The sequence below is a fragment of the Ascaphus truei genome, chromosome 2, assembly GCF_040206685.1.
Source record: "Ascaphus truei isolate aAscTru1 chromosome 2, aAscTru1.hap1, whole genome shotgun sequence".
Taxonomy (NCBI): domain Eukaryota; kingdom Metazoa; phylum Chordata; class Amphibia; order Anura; family Ascaphidae; genus Ascaphus; species Ascaphus truei.
The window spans coordinates 392,370,969-392,384,678 of record NC_134484.1 but is presented as its reverse complement, the minus strand read 5'-3'; the positions used below and the strand labels follow the sequence as shown (position 1 = coordinate 392,384,678).

Genomic DNA, 13,710 nt, shown 5'->3' with positions numbered 1-13,710 from the left:
GTAGAATGGAGATTCTTCAGATGAGTCACTCCGTAAGTTATTAAGGGAGAATTCTGCCCAAGGTAAGAGGTCTGCTCAATCATCTTGAGTGTCCGAGACAAAGCAACGGATATATTGTTCCAAGGACTGATTAGTCCGCTCTGTTTGTCCATTAGACTGGGGATGATAAGCGGATGAAAATTGTAAGGACACTCCAAATTGCTGGCAGAAGGCCCTCCAGAATTTGGAGATGAATTGAGAGCCCCATTCTGACACGATTACTTGGAGGGGCTACATGGAGTCGTAATATTTCCCAAATGAAAACTTCCGAAAGTTTAGTAGCATTAGGTAACCCCTTCAGAGGAATTAAGTGAGCTTGTTTGGAGAACCTACCCATGACCACCAAGATCGTGGTCATGCCCTTAGATAAGGGCAGCTCCACCACAAAATCCATAGAAATGTGAGGCCGTGGCCAGTCTGGAATCGGGAGAGGTTGCAATAGTCCCATAGGATGATTCCTGTGTGTTTTGGTCTGGGCGCAGATAGGGCAAGAGGCCACAAAGCTCATAGCATCCATCTGGATCACTGGCCCCCAGAATTTCCATTCCAGTAAATGTATGGTCCTCCTATCTCAAGGATGACCCGAGCTTTTGGAACTATGTCCCCACTCCAAGACCTTTTGTTGAAACACTGGCGACACGAAAAGGCATCCCTCCAGGACCTGGAGGCCCTCTGGAATTAGTGATTGATCCCGAATAATGTCCTCTAGAGAGTCAAAGGTAACAGCCGAGATGATGCTCCAGAGGAAGAATGGGTTCTTTACAGTCCTCTGCAGTGTCGTTGACCAGGAATTGGTGAGAAAGAGCATCTGCTTTTATATTTTTGGAGCCTGGTAGATAAGAAATAATAAAGTTGAAATGAGAGAAGAATAATGACAACCTCGGCTGTCATGACCCCAATCGTAGAGCGCCCTTGAAGTATAAGAGGTTTTTGTGACTGGTGAGGATAGTCACTGGATTTTCGGTACCCTCCAGCAAGTGTCTCCATTCCTACAAAGCCATTTTTATGGCCAAGAGTTCTCGGTTGCCCACGTCATAATTCCGTTCGGCTGGAGAATTTTTTGGAGAAGACTGCACAAGGATGCAATTTGGCCTTTGGATTTTTCCGCTGAGATAGTACCGCTCCTGCCCCCACATCTGATGTGTCGACCACAAGGGTGAACGGTAAAGCAGGATCCGGGTGCACCAGAACTGGAGCTGAAGCAAAGGCTGTCTTTAGTCTATCAAATGCATCTGCTGCCTCTGCAGACCATTGAGAAGGATCCGCCCCTTTCTTGGTTAATGCGGTGATAGCCACCAGGATGGATGAAAAGTTCTGTATAAATCGACGGTAATATTTTTTCAAAGCCTAGAAACCGCTGAACAGCTTTCAGGATGAGGGGGCGTGGCCACTCCAGAACAGCTTTGACTTTTGCTGGGTCCATCATTCTTTTTAATCAAGAAAAACCCTGTGCTTGTGGAAGAAGAATACTTCTGGATGAATCCCTTCTGAAGGTTTTCCTGAATGTATTTCTTCATGGAACGGTTCTCCGGAGGTGACAGTAGATATAAACCTCCTGTGTAATGTACTGACCCAGGCAAAAGATCAATGGGACAGTCGAACGACCAATGTGGAGGCAGCTCCTCTGACTGAACTTTGCCAAATATGTTGCGAAAGGAGTAGATACTGGGTACGTTGGGTTTCTCCTCAGACAGCACTGAAGCAGCAGTCAGCATTTGGGAAGGAACGGAATAGTTCTTTAGGCATCGTGAACTGCAATGGACGAGCTGAGACTCCGCCCAATCCATGAAAGGGTTATGAAGTTGAAGCAACGGTAATCCCAGAATTATGGAAATATTGGAATAGTGGATTACGTTGAGTCAAATATTTTCCGTATGGTCCGTACCTGTCTTCAACTGTAGTAGACCCGTCTATAAGGAACTGAACGCTGGTTGTACCGGTCTGCCATCTATCGCTTGCAAAGCTACCAGAGATTTTTTCTGTACCAACGAGATGCCATGCTTCTCCGCGAAACTTTGGTCGATTAAATTACCACAGAAAGGGAGAGGGAAAAGAACGGAGCACTATCTCCAATGCTGTAAAAAACAGCCAATAAACCACAGGGTATGCGTTCCCAAAATGAAGCTATTTAATGGGTCAAAAAATCAGTTACAAAGCACACCAACGGAGGCACATTCAACCTGGAGGTGCTGGATATCTACAAGGACTTTCTCTTCATCGTGGAATCTGCTTTCCCAAGTGAGTCCATTCCAGCTGTGCCTCAATCAATATCCAGGGATCATCAACTGGTAACTATCCTTACCTCATTGCCTTGTGGGATAGCTGATTACCTGATCCAATAGGACATATTTATATGAACAGGTTGTCTTCCAATTCATTGCATATTTTTTTTTAAACTACACAATTGTCTTGAGAGCATCACACATTTTTTTCTTCGATTAAATTACCGCCTGACACGGAGTCCAGAAAGGCTGTGTCTTGACCGTAAAGGATTCCCCGGTCAATTTGATAGACAGCATCAACCTTGAATGTAGACTAGAGGGAGAAGTATGTAGTGTTCCCTGTGTGATTCTCCCTTTTGTCACTGGGATTTTGGCATTTCATGGCTTATTGGGACAAATGAGAGCCTGATGCCCGGCGATACCGTAAAACATACAAAGATCGGAGCTGTGTCTGCGCTGCTTCTCTCTGGTCGATAGGCTAGCATCCCCGAGTTGCATTGCCTCCTCTGGATCCAGGGAACAGTTGGTAATCGAAGCGGGTGAAAAAGTATGAAGGGATCGTGTACCTCTTTGTGCTGAACCTTCTCGGCTCTTCTCTCCTGTAGGCGCAAGTCCATGCAGATGCATAGGGTGATGAGATCCTCTAAACCTGCAGGGCGTTCCAGCACGGCAATTCATCCTTGAGGTTCTCCGTAAGGCCCTGCCAAAATACTACTACCAGTGCTTCGTCGTTCCATCTTGTTTCTGCGGCGAGGGTCCGGAATTCCACTGCGTAGCGGGCCACTGTTCGACTGCCTTGAGAAATATGTACGAGGGAGGAAGAAGCTGTTACCTTATGTCCTTGAGTTTCAAAGACCCTTTGGAACTCCCGTGTGAAGAGAGATATGATGCTTGTGAAGTTCAATCTTAACTCCCAGATAGCAGATGCCCACGTCAAAGAGTCATCGGTTAACAGGGACATGATGTATGTGACTTTTGAACGCTGAGACACAAAAGAAAAAGGGGCAAGTTCAAATTGAATAAAACACTAGTTTAGAAACTACCGACAGATGAGGGGATCCCCGCCATAGCGATTCGGCGTAGGGAGTCATGGTTCATTGGTGACATGGGCAGAACTTGGTATCGGGACAGCCGCTGCTGGGGAAGCAGGATTGAATGCTGCACAATGTAGCTGGTCTATGGTGGATTGCACCTGACCCATACGTTTGTCATTCTGAAATACGTACTGTTTCAAATCAGTGAACTAGTTGGCGTGCAGGGTCAAAAATCAACCCACCTCAGTGGTGTCCATGTTTGCGGGGCTGAGCATACTGTAATGGGTGCTCGCCACAAACTGGACTGAACTGCGAGGCCGAGGTGGGGATATTGAAACACCGACCTGAAGCAGCGAAGTTGCATCCGGAATGCAGATGCGTAGTCGTGGGTAGCCGGGTCAAGGTTGGAGAGCTGAGAGTATTAGGGGTCATATTGTCGAGGTCGAGGTTTATTGAAGTTAGCGTAGTAGGCATCCAAGCCGTGGTCGAGGGTAGGAGACAGGAGGGTAGTTGGTAAATTCGTGGCAAGGGTCCAGGTGAGCTGCAAGGAAAGACAAAGCACAGCAAGGCAAAGCAGGACAAGGGATAACAGAGTGCTTGCGACCAGCACAATGTCACACGGAACAAACTGTTTGCTCAGCCAAATTGCAGAAGTAAAGACTGAGCATACAGTATCAAGGGTAAATTAGCCAATCGCTGAAATTCTGGTCATCAGAGGCTGAAAGTGAAACCCGAGTGCTAATTCCTTGCTGTGCAGAGTTGATGAGGGAAGCCTGAAGCAAGTCTGAATCAAACTCTGGACCAGAGCCTGCATCCGATCCTCACAGACCATCAGTGAGCAAGTGATTAAATTAACTAGAGTACCACTCAAGGGCCTTAAAACCACAGAAGAGCATCTCAAGAGGCATAAATGCATCAAAACGGGATAAAGAGAGATGGGTACATATAGATCAATATAAGATTATCTGCCTAGCACTGCTAAGAATTGATATTGAATTTGATCTTATACAAGTTCCACTTCCATGGAGCACAAGTGAAAATCCTGTAATCTGTGGGACCTGAGTTCTTGGATGCCTGTGTTTGCACGTCAGATAAATATAAACATACTATATTATGTTGACCATCACAATACAAGGTTGTTGATGATGAACAATGTTAGGTAAATCATACAAGTTGTATCATGAAAGATACGTTATATACACATAAAGGGTAACGGAAGCATCCTCCTGAGCGAAGGCGCCTGGTGTACTAAGACCTCACTACATACTATAGAGGCAAAATAATTTAATTATTCTATTCTCATAATTCAAAATATCACTGCTCAGTTTAACTATTCAGGGGCAGTAAACTTGCTGATATCAGATGTAAGATAAAGAATGGCAATAGAAGTTAGGGACTGGTTAAAGAATTTTGGAAATGAGGAACATACAGTACTGTATCCTTCAGGAATTACAATACCAAGACAGCCAAAGTTGTTAAACATGATTTACAGAAAATCCCCCAGGTTATTAATCATTTGAAGGAGGATGCAAAAATATCCTGTTGGGACGCAATGTTTGGATATAGTGTAGCTTAACAATGAATTATGTGATGAGTGTAATATAATGTAATGTCATTGTTCTGATCATCATTGTTCGTTTTTTCTTCTTCAAATCTATGAAAAATACCACAAACTTGGCAGAGTACAGTATTAATTGCAAGCACAAAGTGGAATCAAGTATAAACAACTTATTAACTAATCATAATAAAAATACTACGCTGTGTGAATGTGTATACATGTTGTGGGTTTTTTGTGTGTTTATTTTTCTACCTATAAAGAGGACCAAAGAAGAAAATGATTGTGACCCTATTTGGATCAAAGTGGGGATTATATTGGGCTTTGGACTGTAAGACCCCATACGGGAATACCATAAGAGAGAGACTAAATAATATGATGGGACTGTGCAATCATGAACCTGCAAGGGATGGGATAATGTTTAAATGCAGAATGAGGTATGAAAGATTTGAAAGATATAAGTAAGCATGAAACTTGCACGCATTGCAAAAGTTTTATTGCCAAATTGACCTTGTCTGAAGACAGATGTTTGCAACACAATTACACTGACAAACCCCAAATCTTCTAAACACAGATACTGTACAAGACCACCGAGGCCCCTACGCACTGAATCACAGAAGAAAAGTGCTGACGGAAGATACAGTATATGGCGCGGGAAAGTTAAATATGCCTGAGTAAGACTGACGGGGGAATGAAGTAGGGATAGTTAGTGTTTTTTCCCCAGTATATACAGTATACTGGTGCTTTAGGAGAGATCTAGACCAGTCTGGTTTGCTCTCACCACACTGAGGCAACGCTGTACTATTTATCCAAATTGTGTGCTGTGCTATTAAATAAAATCTACTTTGAGAAATGTCTTGTTGTCATACTCCACTTCCTTCATGTAAAAAGACCTATTTATAACTTTTAATGGTAAATGTGACATTTTAAATTACTGAGCATTATTTTACAGATGTTAAAACTGGCATTTGCAGCATATCCTACAACAATGGTAGGAAACAGGCAATCCTGATTATGTTAGGAAGCTATGCCAAATTAATGTATAAGACAATTAATAATAGGACCAGATGTAATCAAATTTGACATAAGTGGAGAACTTTGATGGGGGGCTTTTCCTGTGACCATTACTAACATTTCCATTTATGTTATCTGCCCTTGCGTTTTCTTCTTTTTTTCAACCAAATCCTTCTTTTTACAGTACTTTTTATACATGTATCTTCTTTTTATTTGATTTCTTATCATTTATTGCAACTGAAAAAAAGTTTTGTGGCAGAGGTTATAAAAGTAAATTCATATTTTGGACATCATAAGTCATGGCAATACCATAGACACCAGCTAATGTTACAGATATTCAAAAAACATTTAAACGCATACGGAAAAAAAATTAAAAATGCAGCAAAGGTTATTGCTACCACCTAAGCTTTATAGTGGGATATTCTGTGACATTCTGCATTATCACTGCCATTAAGTCCTACTGTACAGTATATTAAATATATGATACAAATGTAGTAAGGCTTACTGTACCGGATGAAAAAGTAAAAGTCTGCAGCGCCGAGGACACTACGTAATGCCGTAATGGAGCTACAACGGGGTCCATGCTTCTGAATGGGACCATCCACAGGGTTAATCCTTCATGCCACGACCACCACAGTCATGACATGGCAGCGGCACTGAAGACACTAAGCTTTGCTACATCTGTATTGTATGGTGCATTCTAAAATTATATATTGTGTTACCAAAAGCAATGAAGTCTACTACCTCTGTATATCATAGAAAATAAAGAATTATATGGAGACGGATTCTAATTCAATTACTTCAAGAGTGTAAAGGTGGCACCTTTAAATAATGTGTCATAAAGAAAAAAAGACCTACAGCCCTTATACAGTATGTCCAATTGCACGTAAAATACTTACTTTTATTCCATGCTGAAATCAGCAAGAAAAAGACAGCAAAAAAAAAAATAAGCAACATTTCAGGTCACCGTGGCTCTTTCTCAAGCTCTCTTTAATTAATGTGTGAGGAGTGTGAAAAAAATATAGTGTATGGCTTCCATTTAGCTGGATTAGCCACGAGACTGACGTCCATTTCAGATGCATATGATTTCCAGTATAGCAGTTGTTTACCAATAAAAAAAAAATGATGTGACTTGAGAGAATACAGAATTTTTAAACTTGACATGTTAGGAGATACTATATTATTTGATGAACATCTTTTAAATTAATAATATGGACTACATACCCACATACTGCACTGAGAGCTTAATTCAATGTGTTCCAAAGTACTGATTTGAGTGTCAGTCTTTGGCCAATAGCAGTGCAGTGCAATGGGATTGGCTGCTTCAGAATATATTGATTCAGGACCTCAGTAATTTCCATCATGCACAATTATTACAGCTTCTATTACAGGATTTACTTATTGATCCAATAAACTGTAGTGCCATTAACCTAACACATACATTATATTGTTTTAAATCCATAACTAAATTTAAGTTATTTACATAGATACTTGTTATTTAAAATTAACTTAAAATGTATTGCAGCTCTATTTGTTTATGATAAATCTCTGTTAGTGAGATTCCATTGCGATTGAATAACCAGTGCTATAGCTAGGGTTGCCAGGTGTCCGGTTTTCACCCGGACAAGCCGGTAATTCCATTGCCTGTCCGGTATAAAACCATTTTTGCGGAGTGGTCAGCACAAGCGCGAGGGCGGCGCGAGTGCAGGCAGTGCTAAGACTGGAGGCGGGGGCGGGCAGGAGCACTCGTGAGTCTGTGCAGCCTGTCCCTGATTGGAGGAGCGGAGAGCCAATCAGAGGACAGCAGGGACGGAGCCTACACCCCGGCGGCCCAGAGAAGTCTGTGTCCTTCCTGGCAGTAAGGTAAGGACACAGATTGGGGGATGGGGGAGCCAGGGTGAGAGGACGGGGGGAGCCAGGGCGAGAGGATGGGGGGAGCCAGGGTGAGAGGATGGGGGGCCAGGGTGAGATGGTGAGATGATGGGGGGGGCAGGGTGAGATGGTGACAGGATGCAGGTGGGGAGAGCCAGGGTGACAGGATTGGGGGGCAGGGTGAGATGGTGACAGGATGGGGGTGGGGAGAGCCAGGGTGCAAGGATGGGGGGGGGCAGGGTGAGGGGGTGAGAGGATGGGGGGCCAGGGTGAGAAGATGATGATGATGGGGGGAATAAGATGATAATGGAGGGGATGAGATCATGATGATGGGATATATTTTAAATGTATTGGGGAGGTGGGGGTATATTTTAAATGTATTGTGGAGGTAAGGGTACATTTTATATGTATTGTGGAGGTGGGGGTATATTTTATATGTATTGTGGAGGTGGGAGTATTTTTTAAATGTATTTGGGGGAGGTTGGTTTATTTTTTAAATGTATTGAGGGGGAGGTGGGGGAGCTCTAATTGTGATGCTTTTGATATAATTTCTTAATTTTAATGAAAGATTCCAACAGATGCAGCCACCAGTATCCGACCACTTTCCTTGGAAAATCTGGGGCTATCTCACAGTAACACTGCAACATTTCTTTGAGATTTCTGCAGCCAGACTAATGGCCCATCGGATTAACACAGCGGGGGTCTAAGCATGCAGGGACTCCTGCTGTGTTAATCCAATAGGCCATTAGTCTGGCTGAAGAATCTCACAGACATGTTGTAGCATTTACTGTGAGATAGCCACAGTATTTTCCCAGGCAAGTGGTCGGATACTGGTGGCTGCATCTGTTCTCGTGGCAATAGTTAATTTTACAGTTAATGTATAACAACTAGTTTCACTCAAATTTAGACTTAGAGGTACCTGTGACTGCCCACTGCACAGCTCCTACAAAAAGGATCCTGTTAAGAAAATATTGAACTAAACTTATATTTTACATTCATGAACAACTTGATTCAGGGGTGGATCCATTTAATTTATATGAGATATGCACGAATTACTAACCTGTTAGCAGAATGATAATATTGATTCTGCTGGTATACCTCAAAGTAACAAAACACACACACATATATATATATCAAATATATTTAAGTGAACTTACCAAGGAACACTTGCTCCACTGACCCCATTCAGACATTACACATTCTTCAGGACATGGCAGCTTGCACTTTCTAGCCCCTAGAGGCATCTCTTCTGGTTCACAGAGGTAGTCCTCCACAACATCTGCAGGGCCATCTACTGTGTTTTGCATGCATCTAAAATAAAGAGAATTACAGTATGGACTGCTATCTAGAGATATGCAAATGTTTTCATACATGCATTGAAAATTGCTTTCCCAACATTCTAGTAAATTTTAAGTTTTTAACAGTGCTCAATATTCATGGCAGTGTAACCAATTTTCACCAGACTTTAACACAAATGGCAGTATATAAAGGGTCATGTGACCTACATTTAGGTCATTTGACAGTGACTTTTAATGTTTAAAACAAGAGAGAAAAAAACTGCTCACATTAGAAAAATCTCAATGTACAGGTGCGCCAACGAGTATTCTAACACTTGCCTTAAACTTGCCTTGGAAAATCTGGGTTTATCACCAACGAGACCCAGGTACATGCTGCAACATTTCACACATTTCTGCAGAGACTAATGGCCCATCGGATTAACACAGCAGGGGTTCATGGCAGTCCCATTCAGTTTGAATGGGACTGCCAGGGACCCCTGCTGTTAATCCGATGAGCCATTAGTCTGTCTGCAGAAATGTGTGAAATGTTGCAGCATGTACCCAGCATATACAGTACCCAGCATGTATCTGGGTCTTTTTGGTGATTGCCCCTGATTTGTTTTAGAATAATCGTCGGCACTACTGTATCATTACATTATACTGTCAAAATGATACATTACAAAAATTAGGGTGTCAGAACCTTCCGACTTTTCTCCGGGACTATCTTGTTTCTTCCAAATGTGCCCAAATTGTTTTTTACTTCTAGTTGTATTACATTTATTTCAATCTTTGTAGAGTTTACACATTTGTTTTACAGCACTTTGGTCTTTCTGAGATTCATATGAAGTCCCACCTTCTTAGTTGCTTTGGTGAGTACTTTGATTAGATGCTGGAGGTCTTCTGAACTTGTGACCAAAATAACAATGAAGTCTGCAAATCGTGGTGACTCAAGTGTTCACCATTGATTTTGACCTATTTATTTTATATTTTGCTGTAATCCAAAACCAGAACCAAAACCAAACACAAGGACAGATGAGCATATCTAGTTTTTGCACAACTCATCCAAGTATAAAGTAATTCTCAAACTTTTTTCAGAGTGTTTTCATTAGTTACTGTTCCAAATACTATATTTGTCAAATTAGATAGACAATAGAATCCCCAAAGATATTGTGGTGACACAAACAAATATGTGTACATTATTACAAGTTTTGTAGCTACAGTACATTTATCTTACCTCACTTTTCTGGTCTCAACACCTTCACCACAGTTATTTTTTAGATCTACATTTGTTACTTTGCATATGCTCCATGGCTCTGTGATCCATATGTAATGAGTGCAATCACTATGACATGGAACTACTTCATACACCTATGATAGAATATTATAAATAAAGTCAGTCGCAGAATAAAAAAGCACTCTGTCTGAGCACTTTGAAACTATTTCCACATACTTGTACAAGTGTATAAAAGCTTTAGTAACAATAATCTAATTACAGTAAATCTCACTGGATTTCTCGGATATCATAAATGTCTATGCTCAGGGTATATTTTGCAGATAAAAGCATTTTCTCATCCTCCTGTATATTAGATCGTGTAATGTGATCCTGAAAAAGCATTTCCACTCCCATTAGCATTTTAGGGGAAAATGTATAAAGTGCAATACTAATCTAGAATACAAGGTGTGATGTTACTTTTATTTAGTTACAGTATTCTTTAAACAGTTTGTCTTTGAATAACGCATAGAAATATGACCTAACTCTATCCCCAGTCCACCAATGCAATAGATTATATTTACCTAGGTCCAATAAAATGGATCCCAAAGCACAATGATAATATTTTATTTATTTTATAAAAACATACTTCTTCATAATAGAGTAGTTCTTACCTGAGCCTGTAGAATGTGACCATTATGCAGATACAGAACCAAAAAAGAAAAACAGAAATAGATTGGAATTAAGACTCAAGTTGAATGCAATCATATATAAAGAAACATAAACCAAATAAAGGAAAACCTAATGTGTGCCTCCATGGGACATGAATTTAAAAAAAAGATTCCTATACACTAGCAGTCCTCAAGCCCCCCGCCCCCCACCCCCCCCCCCCCCCCCCCCCCGCACACAGGATGCTGGGAGTTTTAGTTATGCTGCTACTGGTATAATACATGGTTACAGTCATTGACGTTCTCAGTTTCCCTGGAGCTGAGATATTGATACTGGCTAGCTGAAATATCTACCTACATCCTTCCAACACATGGCAGATTTAATGGAAACTATTTAAAACTATAGACAGGTTTGTTTAGAAAACTTTCCAAATTATGCTTCTACTGTAGTACTGAAGTATGTAAAGGGTGGGCTGTAGAAAGCGAATGCCGAAAATTAAATGTAAGATGATAGGCATCACCTAGTTATGAGTAGTCACAAGGTTATTTACTTAGAAACATGATTTGTTCTGTTATAGTTTATCAGCCCTTACATGGGTGAAAGGTTGTGAATCCCTGTTTTAAACAGTAGTGTTTTTTAGATAATTGTGCTGCATTTCCCTAAAACACTACAGGGTTACAGTGCATTTTGTAGATATTTAGAAAATATCCCATAACTTACTAACATAAATTGTATTTAACCTAGATGTAATCATGTAAAATAATCATTGTTTTAGGTTTTGCATTTGCAATCAGTGTATACAATTCTACACAAAACTTATTACACATTGAATTGTCAGTTCAACAATAGTCAGCAAAAACACTACTTTACAATGTATTGATTGCCAGTCCAGCATGGAAGAATTTAAGGTTTAGAGTTGTAATAATAGGAGCAGGGGTACTTTAGTGCATAACTGTCATACTGTATACTGTAGGTCCCACTGCATGTGTATTAACAAGAGTATCCTATTATTGTTCAAACAGCCCTGCAATGCACAAGAGAGGTGCACTGCCTGTGTGGATAATTTATATTCTGCATCATACTGTTTCATTCGGACTTACAAATGTGAAAATAAAAGCATTGGATGTATTTTATTTAAACAAGTTTTTTTTTAAAGACCCTAGAGGGCAGCATAAGTATATTTGATGACGTATGTTGAGAAAAATAAAACTATATATCAAGTTGTAAAAAATTAAGAATATGTTAGAAATAGCTGATGAAGGTTATATGGATGCCCATATTGAGTTTCCAGTGAATCATACCAGTTATAAGCCTCGATCAGTTTTTTACCCATACCATTCTCGGGGTCACTACATCGAGATCTTTAACAAATTGGTAGAGAAGGACTTTGGGGAACTATGTTCATCACAGGAAGGGAATTATAGATATACCAATATAGATATACCAATAACTTAACTGCTCAAGAAAAACAGGCATTACGACAACTAAATACCAACCAAGATATCATTTTACGAGAGGCAGATAAAGGTGGGGCTATCCGATCAGGGAAGAGACTTTGAAAGCAACCTAATAAAAGAACTGCTGAAAATCTTGCACAATGCTAAGTCTCGAACTACGCCCTACCACCCCGAAGGGGATGCATTGCCGGAACGGTTCACCCGCACGTTATTGGACATGCTAGGTACCTTAACGGGGGTGGAAAAGACTGAATGGAGTCGACACGTGGAAACGCTAGTGCATGCCTACAATTGCACGCGACATGACTCCACGGGTTTCTCTCCGTACTTCCTCATGTTTGGACGAGAAGCGCGACTGCCGGTGGATATACGACTGAGAGTCTCCACCGATAGGGTACAGAACACTACTCATTTCCGATATGTACAGCGATTGCAAGAGAGTCTGCAACGGGCCTACGTACAAGCTGAGAAATCTACTGAATAACTGAACGCCGGGAATAAACGGCGGTACGATCACAAAATTAAACACAGAGACATTAAACCCGGTGACGCCGTACTTCTTCGTAACCTGGGAGTGCCGGGAAAACATAAATTGGCTGACCGAGGGAGGGAGTGTACGAGGTAGCCTCACAAATGCCTGGCCTTCCAGTCTACTGCATCAAGGACTCGGAGGGTCGGGTGAAGACATGGCACCGGAATCATTTGCTCCCTATTCCCTGAGTGGAAGAGGGGGATTTGGAGTGGCCGGCATCCCCGTTGGATGGGGAAGGGACTTTGGAAGACAACATACCAGGGAACGCAACCGTTCAAGAAGATCCACAAGAGGGAACCTCTCAAAGGGGCCCTCAACAGAGTGTACCTCCCGATGGAGCTACGGGTAAAGGGCGCGGGGAGCATTCACCCCAGGGGGTGGCTCCAGAAAATTCGTCACTGGACCCACTAAGCCCGTGTTTTGCACCAAGTCGGAATAATTTAGAGACTGTAACCCCCTCAAGGGAAGAGCTCGAGGTTCAAGACCAAAATTGTCACTCCCCCAAGGGAGTGACCGAACAGTCGTTAAGGCGAAGCCAAAGGAATGGGCAACCTCCCATGAGGATGGCCTACGATCAGTTTGGGGCACCCCACTATGAGGCTCAGCAGTGGGCCCGCAGCCACGTACAATCAGTAATTGTGATGTTCAGCGAAATGTACAATCTGATTTAAGACAGTGATGTGTCATGTGTTATGCAATTTTTCATTATATAATGTTGTACCAGTTCAAAGGTATTGTCCAAGCGGGGACGTTGGAATCCACAGGGGGAGGATGTAGCCGGACTCCGTTTTTCCCCAATTGGATGAAGGGGAGGTGCACCTAGGGATTG

General features: G+C 41.7%; 1 protein-coding gene across 1 annotated transcript in view; it reads right to left on the bottom strand.

Moving 5' to 3' along the window:
- THSD7A (thrombospondin type 1 domain containing 7A) overlaps positions 1-13,710 on the bottom strand; it is a 665,741-nt gene that overhangs the window by 47,615 nt on the left and 604,416 nt on the right. Inside the window, exons 17-18 of the mRNA XM_075587236.1 lie at positions 10,248-10,381; positions 8,894-9,047 (exon numbers count right to left, since the gene is read on the bottom strand). Coding sequence (XP_075443351.1) covers positions 8,894-9,047; positions 10,248-10,381 — 288 coding nt within the window. The remainder of the gene's footprint in view (positions 1-8,893; positions 9,048-10,247; positions 10,382-13,710) is intronic.